The sequence below is a fragment of the Pantherophis guttatus genome, chromosome 10 (genome assembly GCF_059756535.1).
Source record: "Pantherophis guttatus breed Tessera chromosome 10, ASM5975653v1, whole genome shotgun sequence".
In the NCBI taxonomy this organism is placed as follows: domain Eukaryota; kingdom Metazoa; phylum Chordata; class Lepidosauria; order Squamata; family Colubridae; genus Pantherophis; species Pantherophis guttatus.
The window spans coordinates 16,654,842-16,679,974 of NC_142072.1; the positions used below are offsets into that span (position 1 = coordinate 16,654,842).

Consider the following 25,133-nt stretch of genomic DNA (forward strand, 5'->3'; position numbering starts at 1 on the left):
CCAGATTTTTAAATATTTTCATAGGTTTAGAAAAGGAACTTTGTGCTTTGATTTTTAAAAAAGCAATTTTAGGCTTTTATTATTTTCTTGGAAGAAAACTAAAAATTCATTCCTTCAAGTTGGAATTGCTGGATTTACTTCGAATAGTAATTCTATTCAAGAATAGTTGGATGAAAGCAGTGGTGAAATTCAGCTGGTTCTATCTGGCTCAGGCGAACTGGTAGCACCGGCAGCAGGAAGCTTCACCCACCCACCCGGATGTCATCACGTCCCATTTTTTATCCTCTGTGCATGGGTGGAGGAGGCGTGCACATGCTCATATTTGCAAACTGGTAGTGAAGGTAAGTGGATTTCACCCCAGATGAAAGCAAGTTTGTACTAGCATCTGAGTTTAAAGGTGGTCTACCTCTGGCATCAATTGATTTGCTTTTCTTGGTGTGTGAGAGCTGTGCTTTGCCTTCTATTTTCGAATATTATGGACTAGCCAAGAGAATAGATAATTACATGGGGCATCATGACAGGAGCATGACTCTTAATATTAATAGAACATAGATATCCTCAAGTATGGTCAAAAAATGAAAATGGCACCAATATAAGAACAATTGAATCTCTCTCCATTTTGAGGATCACATCATCTTGATTTTTTTTTTAAAATCATACTCTAGATGTCCTTTTTTTGAATATCAAATCCCGACAGAACACATCCAAAAGGACAAAAAAAAGGGTAGAAATAAATGTGCATTTTATTATCAACTCAAAAGGAGAAATCCCATTTTACATATGAGCAGGTAGCATAATTTCATACGTAAGGAAATTCCACATTTAAAAAGAAAAAAAAATCACACATTTCTATCAAAGTGGCCTGTGGCAAACTCAAATAAATAGTTTATGATAAGAAAAAGTACAGACAGAAAAGCAGGCGAAAATAATTACAATCCATTTGTTAAATCGGTAACTTTTTTAAACAGGAGATGTCATCCATTTCTCCAGGTACTCCCTCCCTAAACATTCTCTGTCTCATAGAAATAAGCATGTTTTTGCTTCAGAATTATCTTCTAAAGCACTCGTTTTAAGCAGAATCAACCCTATAAAAATATATTCTAGAATCTTCTGTAGTGAAGGAATGGCTGCCAAGTTGTACTCACTTCAACAGAGTTTATGCAAAAAATCCTGCGGCTCAACACATGTTTAAGTTTGTTTTGTTAATAAGCATTAATAACGCTTATTTGTTTTGTTAATTCAGTAAGAAGCGCGAGCAGGCAAATCTCATTGCAAACATGGGAGGACAGGGGGTCTCTGGCCATTTCCCTTTTGAGCCACAGGATCAATGAAAATCTTTCTCCTCACCCATTTGATTATAGAAAATAAAACCACTTGCATTAGTGACAGTCCCTAAGCCAACCAAAAATGAAGAAAGATGCAGAGTGCATTTTGAGGGGAGGGAGGGGGAACATAGGTAAACAAGAGCTTCCTCACTTCCCAAATGTAGAGTTTGCCATCCTGAAGATGATAAAGGGATTATCTTGTGAGATAAAGGACCTTAGGTGACAACTGGAAGGCAAATGTTGGGGTTCGAGCAGAAGGTTTTCTAGAATCGGGTCCTTGTGATCTGTTTGAATGATGTGCAGCCAACCCTTATTCTGATTTAGATGTTTCTTCTTCGACCGCCTTCAAATTGGGTGGAGGATTGCTTGGGTTCAAGAAGTCAGGTTCCTTAACAGTAAGTTCTCCAGTGTTATTGCTGTCTATTAAGGAGGTCATTAAACAGTTCTGGTATTGCTCCTGTGTGATCTGGATTAGGAAGAGAAAGCAACTATTCAGTAACTTACCACCGGCCAATTGAAGGCATGGGATAATAATAATAATAATAATAATAATAATAATAATAATAATAATAATAATAATAACTTGTCATTGTACGTATATACACAGTATACTCATACAACAAAATTCACATAACACCCAGAGACCAAGCCCAACACACATGACAATCCCCAGACATACCCCCACCCACCAAAAATTCCCCATCCCTCAACCACCCAAGCATCCACACAGCAGACCAAGTAATGCTGTCCAACCACTCACTGATGATGGCCTTTTAGTTCATTGTTGAGTGCAATTATAGCTCTGGGATAAAAACTATTCAGAAGACGTGTGGTCCGAGTTTTAATTGTTTTGTATCTTCTGCCAGAAGGCAACAGTCCAAAAAGGTGGTAAACAGGATGGGAAGAGTCTCTGAGAATGTTATGCAACTTCCTCAAACAGCGAGATGCGAAGATGTCGTCCAGGGCTGGTAGCTGGAGCCCGATGATATTCTGGGCAGTTTTAATGATTCTCTGTAGAGCTTTTTTGTCCGCTACAGAGCTGCTCCCATACCATGCAAGAATGCCGTATGTCAAGACAATCTTAATGGTGCTGCGAAAGTAGGACAGAAGTAGATGCTGAGATAGATTTATCTTCCTGAGCATTCGCAGGAAGTGCAGTCTCTTCTGTGCCTTCTTCGCATAGTCCATGAGAGGTCCTCCAAGATATAAATGCCCAAAAATTTAAAACTACCAACCCTCTCCACCTCCTCACCATTTATGTACAATGGTAATAATTTGGGGAAAGGTGCTCCAGAGGTTTCTCCCAGCTATTTTGTGGAGGAACCAGCCAGACATGTATTAAGCAGGCCAAAAACCAGAGAGGATCAGAAAGTGGTGACCTAAACCTTTTCTCTAGTTGAGAAGAGGCTTGGAGGCAAATGGACCAAGCAGAAACCAAGGAGATTGACTGGGTTGGCTTATCATGATTAATTTAGCTATGGTTTGTGGAATAGTAATAGCACTTAGACTTATATACCACTTTACAGTGCTTTACAGCCTTCTCTAAGCGGTTTACAGAGTCAGCATATTGCCCCCAATAATTTGGACTTCTCATTTTACTCACCTCGGAAGGATGGAAGGCTGAGTCAACCTTGAGCCTGGTGAGATTTGAACTGCCAAACTGCTGGCAGCCGGCAGTCAGCAGAAGTAGCCTGCAGTACTGCACTCTAACCACTGCGCCACTGTGGCTCATAATAAAGAATAAAGATTCAGCTGGAGTCACACATCAGACGAAGCCCAAACTAAATCAATAACATGCTCCATGTGATACGAGTGTAACCACTAAGCCACATATAGACTGGAAAGGTAGACCATACAGCAAAGCTGCCATACCAAACTGGACAAATAGATGGCCAGATTTCTAGAGTTATGGAACCATCTCTAGAGTTATGAAACTTGTACACAAAGGGAGGGCATCGGGTTGAGGAAAGTTTCCTTGTAGATATGTACTAGAACTGGAGATTCAGCCTTCATACAAATCTGCCACCATAATATTTTGCCTGTCTCTAAAGAAGGGAAGAAACTAGCACCGGTAAATCAATTGAATGGTAATTATGTTCTTTAGGATTGGATATAAAATAATAATAATAGAATAGGGTAGGGTAGGATAGGATAGGATAGGATAGGATAATTATGTTCCTTAGAATTGAATATAAAATAATAATTATAGGATGGGATAGGAAGGATAGGATAGGATAGGATAGGATAGGATAGGATAGGATAGGATAGGATAGGATAGGATAATTATGTTCCTTAGAATTGGATAGAAGGCAACCATTGATAGAAGTGAGTAACCATTGGTTCTCCAGATATTTCTGTTGACACAGTTGAGCAACATCTTCAAGATCTTAATCCAATCTACAATTACTGGGTTATTTACAGCTTAGAATAGACTTCTGAGTCACCCAGAACTGGCTCACCTTGATATACAGGAGGTCACTGAGGGCTCGGACAGTGAAGTCAGCCATATATTGCAGGCTGGTGCTGGGAAGAACCTGGTTGGTGCTGATGCTGCTGATGTAGGCAGAACTCATCTGTTCGTAGCTCTTCCGGCTGATACTGTTCAAACGAGCCACAGAGCTGGTCTCAAGCCCTAGACATTGTAGACAAGAAGACAAGAATGGTACCCTCTGGTTCTCTCCAATTTGTTTAATGTTGTATTCTCCTATCCATCTCTCTAGACTTAGCCTTTTCAACTGGGGCAATTACTGTGTACTAAAGTATGGTTTATTTAAGCTTCCTTCGCTGAAGATGGCATGGTCCCATTCACCAGGTTTATAAACTATAATGACGTTGAAAGTCAGCATCTAGCCCCCTCCTAGAAGAATGAAATATTTTGAGGAATATTAAAAAGGGGCAGAATATTATATTTCCCTAAAGGAGAAATGGAGAAACGTGTTTTTTTAGAGGCAGAAAGCAGCCCCCACTTTCCTTAATAGCCCACAGCAGATGCCAGCACTTAAAGAAATAAAGAGCTTATTAAAAGAGGAAAACGAGTATCTAGATAGCTCTATTCATAGGCAAAGCAAATACTGGAGGCAGAAATCCATTCAAGACAGGATATTTTGAAACTCCCTCCAGCAAAGTCTGAACAAAGGCAGAATGGTAGGATTAGCCCCCACTCAAGATCCAACACAGGACAAAGCCATTAAGCCACAATAGGAATTCCCCAACAGCCTTTCAGAGCAAAAGCCCCTTCATTGCATCATCTCAGAGCAGTCCAAACTTCAATCAAACCTGGGAGCTCAGATAAACACCTAGGATTTTCATTTCCTATTTTGCCTATGAGCCAGCTATGACCCCTACATAACCCCTATACGACCCCATAGGAATCTGACAAAAGCCAATAGAATACACGTTCTTGCACAGGAACAGGAAGCTCAAGTGCAAAACCCAAAAGAAGGTATAAAAAAAAAAAAACTTCCACTCTCAACTCCATTCTGTCAGATGCCCAAAACCACAAACCCATGTGGTTCTGCTTCATCAAGAAACCATCTTTCCAATCAGCCTCCATGTTTCCAGTGTCTTCCTCACGGCTTGGAACTGAAGCAGATAGATTGCACTGGCTCCCGGTGGTCTTCCGGGTGCGCTTCAAGGTTTTGGTCACCACCCTTAGAGCGCTCCATGGCTTAGGACCTGGTTATTTACGGGACCGCTTACTACCACAAACAGCCTCCCACCGGCCGGTACACTCTCATAGAGAGGGGCTCCTCCAGGTGCCGTCAGCCAAGCAGTGTCGACTGGCGGCCCCCAGGGGGAGGGCCTTCTCTGTGGGGGCACCCACTATCTGGAACGAGCTCCCCCCGGAGATACGGAGGATTCCGGATCTACGCACTTTCCGCCGTGCTCTTAAGACCCTCCTATTCCAGCAAGCCGGCCTGGCCTAATTTTCTCCCCTTTCTTTTAAATTTTTAAACTGAAATTTTAATTTGTTTTAAATTATGGGGATTTTTAATTGTCTTGGGATAAATTATTTAATTTGGTTTTAATTAAGTTTCTAACTTTTGTATTTATGTATTTTATTTTGTGCCTGTTCACCGCCCTGAGTCCTTCAGGAGTAGGGCGGTATATAAATTTAATAAAACATAAAACAAACAAACATATTGCTTCCTACAGCTGGATTCACACAACATGTTAAAACAAAAACAGGCCAACCATTTTGGGACTGAGCAGGGTGGTGAATGCAGCCATTGACTAGGTGGTCTCCTCAGGTTTTAAGGAAGGGCTTCTCCAGCTCTGCCATGGGCAAACACTCTTGAATCACCCGGAGCCACAGAGAGTCGCTTGGAAATGAGATGGGCAGTAAATAAATGTAATAATTAACTAAATCATAGCCTCTTTGAGCAAATACAGGGGCAGCCAGGTTTTCTAGCTACCACAAGTTCCCCCTTTTCCCCTTAGCTATATTTCAAGGTGGCTTTCATGGAGAAGACAAAGTAAAAAGGGCAACACTCTGGTTTTTACTTTGGTTGTTAAAACTCGGTTACAAACCCAGAGGCTGCATTTGCACAACAGATTGACTTTTAAGCTCACAGCTGTTTTTGCAACCATGCTAATTGGTTCAAATTGACAAAATACTTGTTTAAGCTTCATCTGGTTAATTTTGGAGAGGTTTTGCAGGCTGTTTAAGTCCAACCTGCATCTTCTGGTGATGATACTGTAAGAAGCCCCCACCCCCACCCCGCCCGAGGAATGAAATATTTTGGGAAATATTTTTTAAAAGGCAGGATATAATATTTCCCCGAAAGGAGAAACAGGAAAAATCTTAAGGGAGGCAGAAACCAGCCCCACTTTCCCTGCCCCAAGCAGAAACTGAAGAGGCCAGCTTTTAGAAATGCAGATTTGGTAATCCATTCAGAAAGACTGGGTCAGTGATGTTTCGGTGATGTTTCAAATTTTTTTACTACTGCTTCTGTGGGTGTGGCTTGGTGGCGTGGCATGGCTTGGTGGGCGTGGCAGGAGAAGGATACTGTAAAATCTCCATTCCCTCCCCAATCCAGGGGAGGGTTACTGCAAAATCCCCATTTCCTCCGGATCAGATGGGACTCAGGAGGCAGAGAATAGATGGGGGCGGGGCCAGTCAGAGGTGGTATTTACCGGTTCTCCAAATTACTCAAAATTTCCGCTACCGGTTCTCCAGAACTGGTCAGAACCTGCTGAAACCCACCTCTGGACAGGGTCAAGAAAGAAACTCAGATAAGCAACAAACAAGAGGTTGACAAAATTAGCTCAGACAAACACCTAGGATTTGCATTTCCTCTTTTGCCCATAGAGCCAGCTATGACCCCTATATGACCCCTATAGGAATCCAGAAGGTATAAAACCCCACCCACTCTAAACTCCATTTTGTCAGCTGCACCAGAACCACAAACCCTGGTTGTTCTGTTCACCAATAAACCTTTCTTTCCAATCAGCCTCCAGCATCCATGTTGTTTCCAGCGCCTTTCTCCCAGCTTGGAACTGAACCAGATGGATTTTTCTTCCAACAACTCAATGCATTGTGCAAACATGAGTTAATTTAGCACAGTGATGGCTAACCTTTTTGCCGTCATGTGCCAAAAGCGGGGGAGTACGGGGGGATCACTCGCGTGCGTGCCCACACCCATAATTCAATGCACCCCTGGCACCCCGCGCATGTGAGCATGACCCCACCCCGCACTCCCCCTGCTTTTGGCATATGATGGCAAAAAGGTTACTGGTGGGCCTGGTAGGCCCATTTTTTGCCCTCCCCAGGCTCCAGAGGCTTTCTTGGAGCCCGGGGAGGGCAAAAAACGGCCTCCCCACCTCCCCTGGAGGCCAGAAATGACCCGTTTCCCGACTTCCGGTGGGCCCGGAAGACCCAAAAATCAGCTGGACGCCACCCGTATGCACGCTGGAGCTGAGCTAGGGCAACGCTCGCATGCCCACAGATATGGCTCTGCGTGCCACCTGTGACACACATGCCATAGGTTCGCCATCACGGACCTAGCATAAGAGGATTGTGAAAACTGCCTTTGCCTAGCTCTTTTCCAGAAAAGATTGGACAGCCATTTGTCCGAGATGAAATAAGATCTCCTGTCTTAGGCAGGAGGTTAGACTAGAACAAATAGACCACTGGTGGTCCGCAGAAAAATTAGTTGCATTTTTTAAATATTGCACTAAATCAGGGTCCTCAAACTATGGCCCCTGGGCCAGATAAGTACAATAAACATTTGTGTTGCTGCAGAGAGCCTCTCCCTTCAGGGTCTTTTTGTGTGGTTCGAAGGGGGGCAGAAATTGCGACTTGGGGTCTGCTTCAGCCTCCTGGTGCAGGGCTTTGGGCAAAGGCTGGAGGAAAGTGCCGTTGGTGGCAAGGAACCAGAGAGCCATGTTCCAGTGGGACTGCATCATGCCTGGAACTGATCATCTCAGCCCGCTGAGCCTCCAGGCACCGGTACCCGGCCTTGCACTCCCACAGGTCTTCCCTCTGCTTGGAAAGCCTATGCTCGTAGTCCTCACTGAGGTGCTTCTGCTGAGCCTCCCTCTTGGTCAGATCCAAGTTGAACTGAGCCAGCTGTTTTGCCAACTCTTTCTCATGGTGGCTGCTTAGCTCCAACAACTGCCTCCTGTTGGGGCCCTAAGGAGCCTGGGCGGGCAGGGGAGGAGTGGATGGCAGGAGAGGGGTGAGCAGAGGCCAGTGAGGCGCCCCTCGATGTAAGTGACATTGAGTTGGCCATCAAGTTGGCCATGCTCACCCAGTCACATGACCACCTAGCCACGCCCACCCAGTCAATCATTAGGCAGATCACATTAGTGGTCCGTGGGATTTAAAATTATGAATTTAGTGGTCCCTGTGGTCCGAAAGGTTGGGGACCCCTGGACTAGAAGACCTCCAAAGCTTCCAGCCCTATGATTGTTATTCCCTTTTTAAAGGCAGAGGATTAAAATGTAAACGGTGCTACGATTCAAACCAGCAGAGGGCGCTAGATAGCATTAGACTTACTAGTGTCCTTGATCAGTCAGCAAAAAATCTTAAATTAAATCAAAGATATGATATGATACCGATAGACTCTTAGGCCGAGGGGAGCAATTAAATCTTATAATTTGGATGAAGCTTCAAATCTCATGCTATAAAGATTTTTTTAAAAAAAAAATACAAATTCAACTGTAGTTCCTACCATATGTTAGGTTTATTCTGCCTTGGGCCCAGAAACAGAGAAAGCCCATACAGTACAGACAGTTCTCAACTTATAACCACAATTGGGACCAGAACTTCTGTTGTTAAGCAAGGCAGTTGTTAAGTGAGCCGTGCCCCAGTTTACAACTTTTGTTCACAGTTGTTAAGTGAATCATGCAGTTGTTAAACAAATGTGAGTTCCCCTGTTGCTGAGAAGGTTACAAAGGGTGATCCCACGACTCTGGAATGCTGCAACCATTATAAATACATGGTGGTGGCCAAGCATCTTAGTGCTGATCTTATGGCTGTGGGGAAACTGTGACAGTCGTAAGTGCGAGGACCGGTTGTAAGTCACATTTTTCAGGGCCCGTTGTAACTTTGAGCAATTGCTAAACAAATGGTTGTAAGTTGAGGACGACCTATATGCTACCATGGTTGCTTAGTAAAATAGGACAGGGAAAAGAGAAAGAATAGAAAAATAGAATGAACTGGAGAGGTGGGGAGAGAGGGGGAGGGAGGGAGGGAGAGAGGAGGGGGAGAACATTCTACAGCGGATTTTTCTACCGGTTTTGAAAGTCCTGCATTCCTGAGAGCTGAGCCTGTTTCTTTCTTGCTCAGCTGCTTCTGTATTGGAAGCTCTTAGTAACAACCACAGGGAGAATAGTGGTCGCAATTTATGAGCAGTCTCTTTCTCCATTTACAGAAGCTCCTGCCTGCCCAGCTTCTCAGCACCAGGGCTTCAACTATCCCAGCAGGACTTCAAGGAGAAAAGGGTCTGGATGATTTTGTAGCTCCCCCTTATGGGAATCGCTTGGAATTTCTGTACAGGATCAAATAAAAAAACATGGAATAGGAATATGTATAAGAAGTTTTATTTCCTTTTTCTGGGGAATAATAGAGCTTTTCCGAGGCTTGCAGTACTATAAATTCAATCTATTTGTCTGTCTGTCTGTCTATTTATCTAACATCTATCTATCTATCCAGTGATGGGATTCAAATAATTTAACAACCGGTTCTCTGCCCCAATGATTTCTTCCAACAACCAGTTCACCAAACTGCTCAGAAAGTTAACAACCGGTTCTCCCGAAGTGGTGCGAACTGGCTGAATCCTACCACTGTATCTATCCGTCTGTCTGTCTGTCTGTCTGTCTGTCTGTCTGTCTGTCTGTCTGTCTATCTATCTATCTATCTATCTATCTATCTATCTATCTATCTATCTATCTATCTATCTATCTATCTATTTACCTACCTACCTACCTACCTATCATCTATCAATCTCCATACATTCATTCATAATCTGGGTTTCTATGGCACTAGCAATCAAATAGATTGTATATTATCTTCCACCTTTTTTAATTTTTCAGAAACAGACAACACAATGAAAGAAAAAGGCTGCAGGAAGGAGAAGAAGGCAAAAGAATTGGAGGAACATGGGAGGGGTGTCTTTATCAGGCACTTTGCTTGAAAAAAATCTAAAGTAATAGTGAACTCCCCCCCCCATCTTCCTGGGAACCCAGGATTACTGTAAGCTTACTGTAAGCTTGAAAGAGCACAGCTGCCTCTTCATCCTCCTCCTTCTAGTTGACAGAGAATTTGCCTTAAAAATAACTAGAAGAAAGGATTTCTACAACTTTCTCAGAGGTAGAACACCGTATTCTTACACACGTTTCTTAGTTGCAGAATAGCTAAAAGGTAGGATGGGGGAGACATGAAATCTAAAATAGGATAAAGTTTGAGAGAGAAAGTTTGGTCTAGTGAGAAAAGAGCCAGTTTGGTCTTATAGTTAAGATACCAAGCTAGAAAAGCAAAGATTGTGAGTTGAAGCCCATAAGCCTTAAAGTTGCCAGGGTGGGACACATCTGCATTAGGCAAAACACACATGGATGAGCAGAGAGCACAGAGCGGCGAATTACCTGCTGGGATAGACGGCCCAAGAGCCATGAACCCATAGTAGGAGAAGGGTCCATTCTCAAACTTCATGTTTTCTTTACACGCTTCTACCTCCACCTTCCCCTGGAACAGAGAGAAGGTTATAGTTAACCGCTTAACACCAAAAAAACTAAAGAACTTATAATTGACTTCAGGAGGAAGAGAGATGTACATTTACCATTGTACATAAATGGTGAGGAGGTGGAGAGGGTTGGTAGTTTTAAATTTCTGGGCATTTATATCTCGGAGGACCTCTCATGGATTATGAATGTTAACATGCTTGCAAAGAAGGCACAGAAGAGGCTGTACTTCCTGAGAATGCTCAGGAAGATAAATCTACCTCAGCATCTACTTCTGTCCTACTATCGCAGCACCATTGAGAGTGTCCTGACATACGGCATTCTTGCATAGTATGGGAGCAGCTCTGCAGCGGACAAAAAAACTCTACAGAGAATTATTAAAACTGCCCAGAATATCATCGGGCTCCAGCTACCAGCCCTGGATGACATCTTCGCATCTCGCTGTTTGAGAAAGTTGCATAACATTCTCAGAGACTCTTCCCATGCTGCTTACTATCTTTTTGGACTGTTGCCTTCTGGCAGAAGATACAGAACCATTAAAACTCGGACCACAAGTTTTCTGAATAGTTTTTATCCCAGAGTTATAATTGCACTCAGCAATGAACTAAAGGGCCACCATCAGTGAGCTGTTGGACAGCATTACTTGGTCTGTTGTGTGGATGCTTGGGTGGTTGAGGGGTGGGGAATTTGTTGTGGGTGGGGGTATGTTTGGGGATTGTTATGTGTGTTGGACCTGGTCTTTGGGTGTTAAGTGAATTTCGTTGTATGGGTATACTGTGTATACACGTACAATGACAATAAAGTTATTATCATTATTATTATTATTATAGTTGGAACACTCCATGTCCTGGTGGTGAAGAATTGAACTGGGCTTTACCTGAGATATCACAGCACTTTACCTGAACCGTGCAGGTCCGTGGTGAAATTCTCCGAGTTTTGCCACTGGTTCACTGTGCGTGCATGCGTGGTGCGTGCCAAACATGCACTCCATGCATGCATGCACAAGCGCAGTGTGTGCCAAACATGCACTTTGCATGCATGCGCAGTGCACACCAAACACAGGCTGTGCGTGCATGCACAATACACACCAAACGCACGCATCACGTGTAAGCGCACCGCAGGCGCTACTGTGCAGGACAGAAAAAGGGGGCTTAAGAAGGTAGTAGAACAGCGTAGGGGGGAACTGCTGTGCTGCACGATTTAGATTCGCTAGAAAGCAGGATTTCCTGCTTTCTAGCGAATATAAATCGTGCGGCACAGCTGATCATCAGAAATACCGGTTCAGATGAACTGGTAGCATTTCTTTACTACCGGTTCGCTTGAACCAGTAGCTTTTATTACTACCGGTTTGCCAGATCTAGTGTGAACCAGTAGCATTTCGCCACTGGTGCAGCTGGGGCTCCTTGTATTAATGGAAAAAGGTCCATTCCTGGGGCTGAAGGGAGAAGAGAAGACTGCATAATACCTGCAAGATGAGGATGAAGTAATCTGCCATCTTATTACGTTGGTACAAGTAATGGTGGGGAGATTCCTTGAAGTTCTCATCAAATTTCAGCTCACAAATGACATCACGGTGCTTCAGCAAACGCAAGAGGTATTTTTCAGAGATGAGGCTGGGGCAAAATTGCAGGATCTCTGCATGATGGGAAAGGGGCAGAGGCATGAGTGTCCCCAAGGGTATTTCCCCAAAATTAAAGTCACAGGGCATAAATATTCCTCCAAAGCTGTACTAGACAGTAATAGTAGCAGAGTTGGTCATCTAATCCAACCCCCTGTTCTCGCAGGAGTCCTATGCAGTGGTGAAATTCATCTGGTTCTATCCGGCTTGGGCGAACCGGTAGCACCAGCGGTGGGAGGCTCCACCCACCCACACAGACATCATCATGTCTCGTTTTTGACCCTCTGCGCATGCACAAAAGGCTCTGCACATGTGAGGAGGAGGCGCGTACGGTCACACTTGCGAACCGGTAGCAAAGTTAAGTGAATTTCACCCCCTGTCCTACGCTATTTCTGATTGATGGCTATCCAGTCTCTTCTTAAAAAACCTCCAGTGTTGAAATAAAACACTTGATTTCAGTTGCTGAAATAATAAAATTTTCCTGCCAGTTCAGATAGCAATAGCACTTAGACTTATATACCGCCTCATAGTCCTTTTACAGCCCTCTCTAAGCGGTTTACAGAGTCAGCATATTGCCCCCAACAACAATCTGGGCCCTCATTTTACTGACCTCAGAAGGATGGAAGGCTGAATCAACCTTAAGCCGGTGAGACCCGAACTGCCAAACTGCTGGCAGCCAGCAATCAGTAGAAGTAGCCTGCAGTACTGCATTCTAACCACTGCGCCACCACAGCTAGAGGTAGTCCTCAATTTATCACCACAATTGGGATCGGAATTCTTTATGCTAAGGAAGATGGTTGTTAAAAAAGTCATGTCCTATTTTACCAACTTGTTTGCCAGGGTGGTTAAGTGAATCACCGCCGTTATTATCTGAATCACATGATTATAAAGCAAATCCAGCTTCCCCTATTAACTTTGTTTGTCAGAAGCCTCCAGGAAGGTCGCAAATGATAATAATCACATGACCCTGGGATAGGCAATCATCATAAACACATGCCGGTTACCAAGCGTCTAAATTTCGATCATGTGTCCGTGGAGATGCTATGACAGTTGTAAGTCCAAGGACCGATCATGTCACTTTTTTCAGTCCCGTTGTGACTTAGACAAGTGGTTGTAAGTTGAGGACTACCTGTTCAGTGCCAAGCATTGCCTCTGTTCCATTTGTGCTGTTGCTTGAAACAGATCCCTTTTGCCAAGTAGGGCCAGCCCTGTGATGAGTTGCTGTTGCCAGAGGACCAGAGGTGGTATTCAGCCGGTTCTGATCGGTTCTGGAGAACCGGTAGGGGAAATTTTGAGTAGTTCAGAGAACCGGTAAATACCACCTCTGACTGGCCCTGCTCTCATCTATTCTCTGCCTCCGGAGTCCCAGCTGATCGAGTCCCAGCTGATCGGCTGGGTCTTCTTTTGTTGCCCTGCACACAGAGCTGGAAAGCAGGTTAGTGGGGTGGGGAGGGAATGGAGATTTTACAGTATCCTTCCCTTCGCCTGGATGGGGTGAGATGGAAATGGAGATTTTACAGTATCCTTCCCCCTGGAGTGGGGTGGAAACAGGAGTGAAATGCTCCCTGATCGGACCGGATCGCCTGATCTGGTAACGATCTCGGCCGGTGGTTCAGCGATCTGGTAGAGATGGTGGGGCGAAGCTCCGCCCACTTGCCCACCCGGGTGCCATTACTTCCTGGTTTTAACCAGGAAGTAATGTGTTCTTTACCTTCTGCACATATGCAGAAGGTTGGCATGTGCATGTGACGCGCACACGGTGCATGTGCTTCCGAACCAGTAAGGAAGGTAAGTAGATTTCACCCCCGGGTGGAAATGGAGATTTTGCAGCATCCTTCCCCTGCCACGCCCACTAAGCCATGCCGACCAAGCCACACCCACAGAACCGGTAGTAAAAAATGTTGAATCCCACCACTGCAGAGGAGTCTGTTATGAACTCCTGTGTAATGGAATGGGCACCTGGAGAAGCAGCGGGGGTAGCAACCCAGAGCTTTCCCAGAGAGAGGCCCAGGTTAAGAGACTGCCCCATCCTGAGCTGAATGGGAGATGGTGGAAGAGATTCAGAGTAACCACACCCTAGAACAGAGGTGGACAATTTATTTTCCCAAGTGGGAGGTCATATGAGAAACTGTTACGGAGGACCAAACCAATAGGACCAACATGTTACTGTCAAGCTGCATAGGCACACATGCATGCAGACATGTATCTTTTGTACTTCTTTCTCTGAGTCTACTTCTTCCGATTTCTCTTCTTCCTGACTTCTAGTTTCTTGTTCTTCCTTGCTCCCTTGGTCATCCCCCTGCATGAAATGGTGTTCATAAAATTCATTTGCTTTCTCCAGTGTATCAATCCTATACTTTTTTTCCTGCCATGTCACAAGTAGACCCTCAGGTATCAGCCATCGATACAATACTTTATATTTGATTAATTGAGTTGTTAAGAATTGATAGTGGCATCTTTGATCTCTTATTCTTCTTGGTACTTGTTTCAATACTATGATTTCTTTGCCTCTATACGTTAACGTTTCTTCTCTTGCCCTTTTATATTCTTCATCTCTTACTGACCATTTTGTGAATTTAACGTGTACCTCCCTCACTAACCTATGCCTTCGTGAGTAATTTGTATATACTCGATAGCATTCATCAATGTCTCATCTTATTTCCCGTTTACCTTTTTCTAATATCCCTGCCACAATTTCTATCATTTTCTCTCCTAAGTCCTCTTCTTTCTCTTCAACAATATTTTGAAATCTAAGGAAATAAGAGGCTTTCTCCATTTCCAAAAATGCAATCGATTCGGCCAGTTCTCTATTTGTTTGCATCGATTTCTGTTCCCATATTTCCATTTGGTTATCAATCTGGTCAATTTTTGTTTCCACTTTTTGAATTCTTTGTTCATTTTCTACCATTGTTTGTTGCATTTTCCCTATCTTATCATTCATGTTTTTTTATCTCACTTTTCATTTCCCCAATTTCATCTTTAATTTCTTTGTGGTGTACTCTCATTTCCTGGTGGTTATCTGCTATGGCCTCTTCATCATTGTTTCCTGTATTAATTGTAGTGCTACCTTGCATGCAGATATGTAAATTGGGGGGAAAATACAGTCACTTTCAAAGTAAAAGCAATGCAGTTGCATTGTGTGAATGGCATACACCGATTTACTTTTGATTTCTAGCGTCTGATTGATCTCACACAGGCCAGGCAAGGACATTCAAAGCAGGGGTGAAATCTAAAAATTTTCCCTACCGGTTCTGTGGGCATGGCTTAATTGGTGGGTGTGGCTTGGTGGTCAGGTGACCTGGTGGGCATGGCTTGGTGATCAAGTGACTGGGTGGGCATAGCTAATAATAATAAATAATAAAAATAATAAAGTACACAAAACAATAAGAGATATCAAAAGCCAACTTTTACACTTTACACACACACAACACAACACAGCACAACACAACTGACTCACACACAATGTAAAAGCAGCTGCACTTGACCCAAATTGGCCCCTGCAACAAGCAGGAACCTCACACAGCCACAAAAAGCTCAAAAACCAACTTTCACACTTTTTCCACACAAAATGCCACATACAGCTTTTTGAGATTTTGTATGTTTGTATAGTTAGAGTGAAACACTATAGAAACACACCAAATCTCAGAAAACTGCACAAATATTTTATTTTATTATTTTATTCTATTTTATTTATATTTTTAGATAAAAGCAGCTAAATTTAAAACTTCCTTAACTTTAGAATGCTATGTCTAAAAAAAATAGAACTCCTAAAAAAAATTAACTTTTTTTTTAAAGCTCCCCAAAATAAAAAACTTACCAAATTGAAGACACAAGGCAGGCAGGCAGATTGAGTTGCTCACCGATTGGATTGATTGCAGGCAGGCAGATTAAGTTGCTAACTGATGCAATGGATTGCAGCAGCGAAGCAGGGCAGGAAAAGCGAGCGAGCCGGAAAGAAGCAGCAAGCTGCCAAGTGGGCAAGTTGGGACCGGGTGATTGGGTGGGCATCGGGGGGGGCAGGGATTTTTGCTACCGGTTCTCCGAACTACCTGCCGCCATCGCTACCGGATCACCTGATCCGGTCTGAACCGGGAGCATTTCACCCCTGATTCAAAGGATCGGATGTGGCCCTGGAGTCGTAAAATCAGTGGTGGAATTCAATTTTTTTACTACTAGTTCTGTGGGCGTGGCTTGGTGGGCATGGCTTGGTGGGCATAGCAGGGGAAGGATACTGAAAAATCTCCATTCCCACCCCACTCCAGGGGAAGGATACTGCAAAATCCCCATTCCCACTCCACTCTGGGGCCAGCCAGAGGTGGTATTTGCTGGTTCTCCGAACTACTCAAAATTTCTGCTACCGATTCTCCAGAACCTGTCAGAACCTGCTGAATAGCACCCCTGTGTAAGTTCTGAGGATACATCAAGTAGGTAAGAAGGTTATAACTTTAGTTCGGCAAGATTCTGTCCATCTAGGTTAAGCAAATAGAGGATTGGACTCAATTGGGTTTGGTGTGTCAGCTTTGGGCTTGTGCCTGACATCCTACCTGTGGAGAGGAAGCGATGGGCAGCCAAGAGTAGCTGCTTGGAGATCTTTGTTTCGACTTCATAATCCCTGAAAGCAGAGAAATCCCACTTCCTTAGCCCAGTGACTTTTCTTTTAGATCGATTGTCAACTGCAAAGGTGAAAAGCAAAGAAAAGGTCACCTACACATTCATGCTGGACAGCCATACTAGCCACTCCCTCTGTTTCACTGAGCACCGCCAGGATGGACGTTGTCAGGGAGATGGACTTGAAGTGGAGAAAATCGGATTCAAATCTCCACTCAATCGTGGGTGACTTTGGGCCAGCTACTCTCTCAGCCTAATCCACAAGCTTTAAATCCCATCAAGTCAAATCTTTATTACAGTCATAGACCAGTATAAGAACTGAGGTGACGCAGTGGTTAGAGTGCAGTACTGCAGGCTGCTTCTGCTGACTGCCGGCTGCCAACAGTTTGGCAGTTCAAATCTCACCAGGCTCAAGGTTGATTCAGCCTTCCATCCTTCCGAGGTGGGTAAAATGAGGACCCAGATTGTTGGGGGGCAATAGGCTGACTCTGTAAACCTCTTAGAGAGGGCTGTAAAAGCACCGTGAAGCAGTATATAAGTGCTATTGCTATTGCTATAAAGGGGCGGAAGGGGTGTAGAGGATACATCACAGAAAAAAATATTTTAAAAATTATAAAAAGCGAGAAGATATAAAAGATATAGGAATTAAAAAGAGAAAGCATATGTCCAAACAAGAATCTAAAAGAAAAAGTAAGATATAAATGCACTAAAATAGGAAATACAGGGAACTGCATTCCATAGTCACAAATATTATTTATATAGAGTGTCCTGATGTGAACCCAGGAGCATATGGAAAGGAATGAGAGTTATTTCCAGATGATAAAGCTTCATGTGGACAGGAGGAGAAACCCAGATATTTTCCACCCCTTTGCATTTTATGCCCATTCTTGATAGTGTTCAATTTCAAGCAGTTCCAGCTAGACTGGAGTGAGGTGTTAAGAGAGGGCCTAGTTTAGAATCCTTGTGGTGCAAAAAGCAGCAGAAGTCTGACCGTTCCCAAGGGAATGCAGTTAGTCTGGCAAGATTCTTGTAACATAGGTGCCTAGCAATAAAAGCTTCTATTCACAAGTGGTTCTGGTTGCTTGCTCCTGGCAGTTCTCTTCCCTCTGTTTTGCTTAATTTTGCATCTTTTTCCTTCATTGTGCCTTCTGAAGTGGCACAGATACGGTCTATATTACATAAAGAAACTACCGTATTTTTCGGAGTATAAGACACACCTACCTTTTTTGGTGAGGAAAAGAAGAAAAAGAAATCTCCCCCTGCCTCTAAGCAATTTTGCCTGGTTGCAGCAAACAGCAAACAGCCTGCTTTACTTTCGTTTTCGTTTTCAGCATAACTTGATTAGCACAAGGAAAAAAAAAATCTGCTCCAGCAATTTACCTCTTTGCAGCAAGCAGCAGAGCCCTGTGCAAAACAGCTGAGAGCAAATCAGCTGAGAGTCGGGAGGCCGAGCCAATCAACTTGTACTAATTAGGCTGTGCTGAAGCCTAATTAGGAGCTGTTTTTTCTTGCTGTTTGCTTGCAAGGAGGTAACTGCTGCGAGGCAGAGGCCAAAGGGGGGGAGGCAGCGGGTGGGCGGGACTACATTCGGTGTATAAGACACACCTAAGTTTTCACCCCCTTTTAGAGGGAGGAAAGGTGCGTCTTATACTCCGAAAAATATGGTATTTCCTACAGCAGCTTCATTTAAAGAAGCTGAATCTGGGGTAAGTTTCAACCTTTCTATAACTCCTCACCCTTCAAAAGGAGGTTCAGATGTATAATCATACAGGGTTTCTATCAAACCCAGGGGTGATATTCACTTACTTTCACTACCGGTTCAGAAATGTGAGCGCTCACACGTGCCACCTCCACGCATGCGCAGCTGCCGCTACCAGTTTGCTTGAACCAGATAGAACCGGCTGAATACCACCACTGATCAAAACCATTTGCAGGAGAGAAACCAGTAGCATCAGAAACAAGAAGGATGTTGTAGGACAGTGATGGCTAACCTTTTTGCCATTGCATGCCAGGAGGGGCGGGGAGGGGCGTGTGCATGCCCACACCCATAATTCTATGCGCCCCGCCCCTGTGCATGCGGCCACGACCCTGCCTTCACCCCGCTCCTGGCACACGATGGCCCGGTAGGCCCATTTTTCTTTCTCACTTGGCTCCAGGACCTCTCTAGGAGTCTGGGGAGGGCAAAAACAGCCTTCCCCACCCCCCCAGGCCCTCCGGAGGCAGGAAACAGCCTGTTTCCCTACTTCTGATACGCCCAGAAGATCCAAAAATGTGCGCGCCGGAGCTGAGCTCGTGTGCCCACTGATATGGCTACGAGTGCCACCTGTGGCACACGTACCATAGGTTCACCATCATATAGGATCTTCAAAGACTAATAACGTTTATTATGATGATTACCTGAATCTTTCTGCAATAATAAACACTCTCATCTTTATGGTGCCACAAAATGTGTGACTGTTCATATAGAGTGAGATTCTGTTGTTGTTTCCCTCGCACACATGGGTACAACTATTCTCTACAAATACTTAAGAATAAAACTAACCGTAAATATCCGATTCATCCACAATTTCAGACTTGATGATTTCTTCAATGACATCCTCCAAGGTTACTAAGCCCACCACTTCTAAGACTTGTTCGTGGTTAACCTCATACGTCTTTTGGACAATAGCCAGGTGAGACTTACCTGTTGGACAGATTAAATTATTTTGCTGTGATCAGAGTCACATCAAAATAGTCCTTTAAAAAGAGAATTTGGCTTTGTAAAATCTAGTCAAGGTTATGTCTGACAAATAACCTCTTTCATGTCACTTTGGTTCAGAGCTAGGGGGCGTGAAAGCTCAATGGTTAAAGACGCTGAGCTGGTCAGATGGAAAATGGACAGCCCAGGTTGAAGCTCCAGACATTGCACAACAGGAGGCGCCCCCGTTACTTGCCCCAGCTCCTGCCTACCTAACAGTTCAAAAGCATTCAACTGCGAGTAGATAACTGTGTTCTGTGCACCTCAGCATATAGTCATGCTGGCCACATTAACATGGAAATATCTTTGGACAATGCTGGCTCCCTCGGCTAAGAAACGGAGATGAGCATCATGCCCTGGAATCGGAAACGACTGGACAAGGGAAACCTTTAACTTTACCTTTCTGGTTCTGAGCAGGGATGATGCCTATTGCCTTACATATTGCCTTAGAACACTTTATACAAACTCTTGCTTCTTTCTTGAACATAGAAGGCACTTTGGATCGAGATTTTAGACCACGGGTGTCAAACTCAATCACATCACGTACATATTGTGACTTATCGTGACTTTTTTTGCCTTTGCGGAGCTGGGGTAGGCGTGGCCTATGTGTGACACATCTGGCCCGTGGGCTGCCAGCTTGAGTGGCCTGCTTTAGACATATCTCTCTAGTCTTGTTCAATAATTATAGCATCAAAATGATGAAAAAATTCTACTGCAAATATACATTTTACAAAAAAAAAAATGCTCCTGTTAATTTATTTTCTTATCAGCTTTTATTACTACATATGTTTTTCTCCTTATTCAAATATAAAACTGAACTATTGGATCTCCAAGCTTTTAGGAGGGGGAGAAGTGTGTTCATGTGAGCAGTAATTGTGCAAACCTCCAGAAAAGTTGATTTCGCTACCTACATGGTGGTACTGTGTTTCCCCAAAAATACAACCTATTCAGAAAGTAAGTCCTAGCTTGATTTTTACATGTGCGCCCAATATTAGCACTCCCCCCAAAAATAAGCCCTAATTAAGACCCCGTCCACTCCAGGGTGCATAGGTAAAAATTAAGCTAGGGTGGGGATGGGAGGGTGGAGCTGCCCTACTACTTACCTTCAGATAGTTGCAGCCAGGCCTCGCAAACCTCGGCCCATTACTTCTGCAGCCGGCAAGGCTTTCCTGAAGGCCTCTGTAGCCGATAACAGAGCTCTGGATCGATCAGGAGCTGTTGTATTGGCTGCAGAGACCTTCAGGAAAGCTTGCTGGCCTTGCAGGCCGAAGAAGTTCATGAAGGCCTCTCACAACGAAAAGGAGACTGGAGGCGATGCACTCAAGTGAGGTGAGTCAGTCGATGTCATCCCCCCTGAAAATAAGACCTAGTGCCTTTTATTGTGGCAAAAAAATATAAGATAGGATCTTATTTTCAGGGAAACACGGTAGTTGTGTGACTGACCACAACTCCCTTTTTAAAAAGAATGGGAGAGCTGCTTTTGCCTGTCCTAAACATCCCTTGATTGTTCTATTTTATAAACCATCCTGAAGCCGGCATGAAATCCACTCTGTCATTACCTTTTTTGAATTCTTCGAGCACAGCATCCAGTCTGGTAGTGTTGCTGACATAATGGATTGGGTGGTTGTAAAACTTGGTGATTGTCTTGATTGGGGTGCGATCATCTGGATCGACAAATGCAAGATCTTTGACATACAACATGTCAACAATGTTCGTCTTTTCCTTCGTATAGATTGGGATCCGGGTGTAGCCACTCTGTAGGATCTCAGTCATTGTATCAAAATCCAGGATGGCATTGCTGCTGATAAGGAAGCAGTCTTTTAATGGGGTCATGACACTTTCCACCATCTTAGACCTCAACTCCAGGGCTCCTTCGATGATATTCAGCTCTTCTTTCATCAAGTCGTTATAAGGCTGAGACAATCGAATCATCTCCATCAGCTTCTCTCGGTTGTAGACAGTGCCCATTTCTTTCCCAAGGAGGTAGTCCAAGAGCTTACTGATAGGGTAAGCGGCCGGGAAGGTTATTAACATAACCAATCTGGTGATGAAGACGGTGTTGGCACCTATTGCCAAACCATGACGGGAGCAGAGGGCCTGTGGAAGGATCTCCCCAAAGAGGACGATGGAAATAGTAGAGATCACAATAGACCAAGCGTTTTCCCCAATAACTGTGTCCAACAATATGGTGAGAGAAGAATTGACTAAAACATTACCGAGCAGCAAAGAACAGAGCAAATAATTCCCTTTCATTCGGAGGGGTTCGATCTTGGTGGCATATTCCCTCTCCTTGGGCGTGCCACAATTTTTCACAATGCGCAATCCCATAGGGTCAAGAGATATTAGGCCTAGGGAGAGACCACTAAACATCCCCGAGAGCGCCAAGAGGGTAACTACTAAGGTAATTTCAAGCCAGCGGGGTAGCTGCAAACCTTTGTCCTCTATCACTTGGAGGATCAGGTGACTGTCCTTGAGCAGCTGGCGTGGTTTCCCACGATGATCCTCAAGGCACATCATGTAGTCCTTGAAGTGGATATTCTTCCGCAGGATCTGGACCTTCACAGAGAGTATGGCAGAAGTATTTTGCACGTCGCCGCTGTACGGCTGTATCAATAAATCACTTGTTCCTTGAGGGCAGACTGAAAAGTCCCTGATGAAAGTACTCAAGGAAGTCATCTCCACAAACCGAATCCTCTGCCAGATGAATTTGTGGATGCCATTACCATAGATGCGAAGGTAAATCAGGCTTCCTTCCACCACTTGGATTCTGCCGTTTTCCAAAATGGCTGTCTCGGCCTTGCTACTATTCTCCAGCCTCATGCCTATAATTACGATGTCATTAAGGGATGGTGCTTCCTTCCCAGCACTGGCTTGCCACAGGAAGACGAAAAGAAGCATAAGGACCTTTGGAAGCATCAGTACCAGATCTGTGACCTAATCACTTCCTTTCTGTCACCCACCAAAACATGTAAACGGATCAAGTCTATGAAGGATTCCCTTTATTTAATGTATCCATGGATTCCCTCCAGTGACTCATTAAACCACGCCCTGAACTGGAGCTGTATATGTCACAAACCTATCTTCTATGCAGACCCGCCCACCTCATTTGCATTCTACATTCTTACCTGGCAACTTTGAATCTCATCACCATCATCAAAGCCTCTTGTGGTAGATTGATTCGCAACTGATTTGAAGGCACCAGAAATCTCTTGTGTTCTGAAGGTGTGAACGTTGTATTTTACAGAAGGGAACTAGTTTTATGAAAACCAACATAGACCATCTCCCATAAGCTGATGTGTAGTATGTGATATACTTCCATTGTCTCCAGTTAATGCCACTCTCATAGAGATGGACGTATGCCTTCTTGATGCCCCATGAACATTCCTCTATTTCCTTCCCTTATTTTGCTAGATTGAGATATGAGACTTTACTACCGATTACTGTGAAACAATATTTCTCAACCTTGGCATCTTTAAGATGGGTTGATTTCCACTCCCAGAAATCTGGATATTGAAGTCCACCCATCTTAAAAGTTACTAAGGTTGAGAAATGCTGCTGTAGACAGTGGGTCTGTGCTGGTATGGAGCTGATCTCCCTTTCTTCCAGCATATAAAAAATCCTAGAATCCTGTCTTGTATTGATCCAGAGCACTGATCTGAATTTCTGGATTTACCTCCCTGATTTCCCCGAAACCAGATAGATATATTTTCCAGATCTATCTGGAGATCCTGAGACTTGGTTCAAGGCAGGGGGGAAATCCAGCAGATTCTGACAGGTTCTGGAGAACCGGTAGCGGAAATTTTGAGTAGTTCAGAGAATCGGCAAATACCACCTCTGGCTGGCCCCAGAGTGGGGTGGGAATGGAGATTTTGCAATATCCTTCCCCTGGAGTGGGGTGGGAATGGAGATTTTGCAGTATCCTTCCCCTGCCATGCCCAACAAGTTATGCCCACTAAGCCACACTAGCCCTACCAAGCCACCCCCACAGAACCGGTAGAAAAAAAAAATTGGATTTCATCACTGGTTCAAGGACTTTTTTACACCCAAGGCATGGAACCTTAACCTTCCTTTGTAATCTCCAAACGCCCATAACTTTAAACTTAAGAGTGTCTACTGTTGACCTCACCCCATTCCTAAGAAGTCTTTAAGGGGCGTGCATAAGCACACCAGCGTGCCTACCGTCCCTGTCCTACTGTCCCCATTTATTCGTATCCATTTCCTGTATTCACAATCATGTTTATACTTATATCTATTATCTTATACATGTTTGACAAACTAATAAATAAATAAATAAATAAATAAATAAATAAATAAATAAATAATCTATCTATCTATCTATCTATCTATCTATCTATCTATCTATCTACCTACCTACCTACCTACCTACCTACCTACCTACCTAACTATCTAAAATCCTGGCAGTTAAACCCATGTTTTTCCAGGCCAGGGTGAAAATGCAGCTGAAATGGATCCTTTTCTGTGGTTCCAGAGCCTTTTTTGATTCTCAACCTCAGCTCACAAACAGCTGCATTAACCTCTAAAGGGATAGTCAGCATTGAGTCTGCTGCTAAATCTTAAAATGGGTTTTAATGGGTGTTTTAGTTTTAGTTTTTAATATTGGGCCAAATTATTTAATGTGTTTTAAATTGTTTTTTAAATTTTATGGATATATGTGTTTTAGTATGGCTGTGCACCACCCTGAGTCCCTCGGGAGAAGGGTGGTATAAAAATTTAAATAATAAATAAATAATAAATAAAATGGAATGGAGAAAATGGTCTCTTGTTCTGTACGTTGCGTTCTTGTTTTTCATCCCTGCCTACCATTCGTGTGTGCCATCCCATCGAAGCAAGATACCGGATTTTTAGTTCCATTTACACACCGATGTTGCAGCTTTGTTTCCAAGCACCCAACAATGCCTTTGCCTACAATTTAGTCTGTAGTGGTGGTGCTAAGTGTTTTCCCTCCCTCCCATTTCCATGAATCTAGCTAAAAATTAGCTCGCTCCAATTTGGAATGAGGCTACTCCGGATTTCCCATGTGTAGATCAAAGGTATGAAATGCAAACTCCTGTATTCTTCTGCTGAAGGCTTCTTGAGTTCAAGGAGGTACTTCAGGCCCCATGGATGTTCAAATGGTCCGCAGGAGTTCTTGGTCATAACCCAAGTTCTTCTCCCAAGTTCTTCTCCCAAGGTATCACCCTCCAGGGTGGGCTGCTATGGGTTCACCCCGGTTTGAGAGAACCCGTAGCTAATGTTATGGCCGGTTTGGAGAACCTCCAAATCCCACCCTGGTTGGCCCCGGCCACCCCTCCCCTCCACGGAGTCTCCACGTGGTCTGTTTTGGATGCGAGGTAAGCGCAGGGCCCGTGCGGAGGCTCAGGGAGGTGGGAAAACAGGCCTCCCAGAAGTTCTGGAAGTCCAAAAACAGGTCTGTTTCTGGCCTTTGGAGGGCCTCCAGAGCCTGGAGGAGGCAGTTTTCGCCCTCCCAGAGGCTTGAGGAAAGCCTCCAGAGCCTGGGGAAGGCGAAAACGCCCCTCTCCCCCCCCCCGCCACGGTGCAGGAAGTCAATTAGGCCACACCCACCATGGCCACACCCACCCAACCGTGCAGAGAACCTGTTGCTGAAATTTTTGAAGCCCACCCAATCACCTTTTTCTTTCCA

At 44.1% G+C, this 25,133-nt stretch overlaps 1 protein-coding gene across 1 annotated transcript; it reads right to left on the reverse strand.

Moving 5' to 3' along the window:
- Window positions 1–725: 725 nt before the first annotated feature.
- Window positions 726–23,182, reverse strand: LOC117663526 (metal transporter CNNM4-like). The gene is made up of 7 exons (XM_060691473.2): window positions 21,031–23,182; window positions 19,277–19,417; window positions 16,671–16,799; window positions 11,974–12,143; window positions 10,413–10,512; window positions 3,785–3,957; window positions 726–1,791 (listed from the first exon to the last, which is right to left on the reverse strand). Exons 1-7 carry the CDS (start codon window positions 22,385–22,387, stop codon window positions 1,636–1,638), a joined length of 2,226 nt encoding a protein of 741 aa, XP_060547456.2. The 5' UTR covers window positions 22,388–23,182; the 3' UTR covers window positions 726–1,635.
- Between the last annotated feature and the right edge of the window lie 1,951 nt (window positions 23,183–25,133).

Excerpts from the sequence above, each read along its gene's own strand:
- LOC117663526 (XM_060691473.2), bottom strand. The coding sequence starts at position 22,387 with ATGCTTCCAAAGGTCCTTATGCTTCTTTTCGTCTTCCTGTGGCAAGCC. Across the intron at positions 16,800-19,276 it reads GGATGAATCGGATATTTACG|TTGACAATCGATCTAAAAGA; the intron begins GTTAGTTTTATT and ends TCACCTTTGCAG. Across the intron at positions 10,513-11,973 it reads ACTTCATCCTCATCTTGCAG|GGGAAGGTGGAGGTAGAAGC; the intron begins GTATTATGCAGT and ends TCTCTGTTCCAG.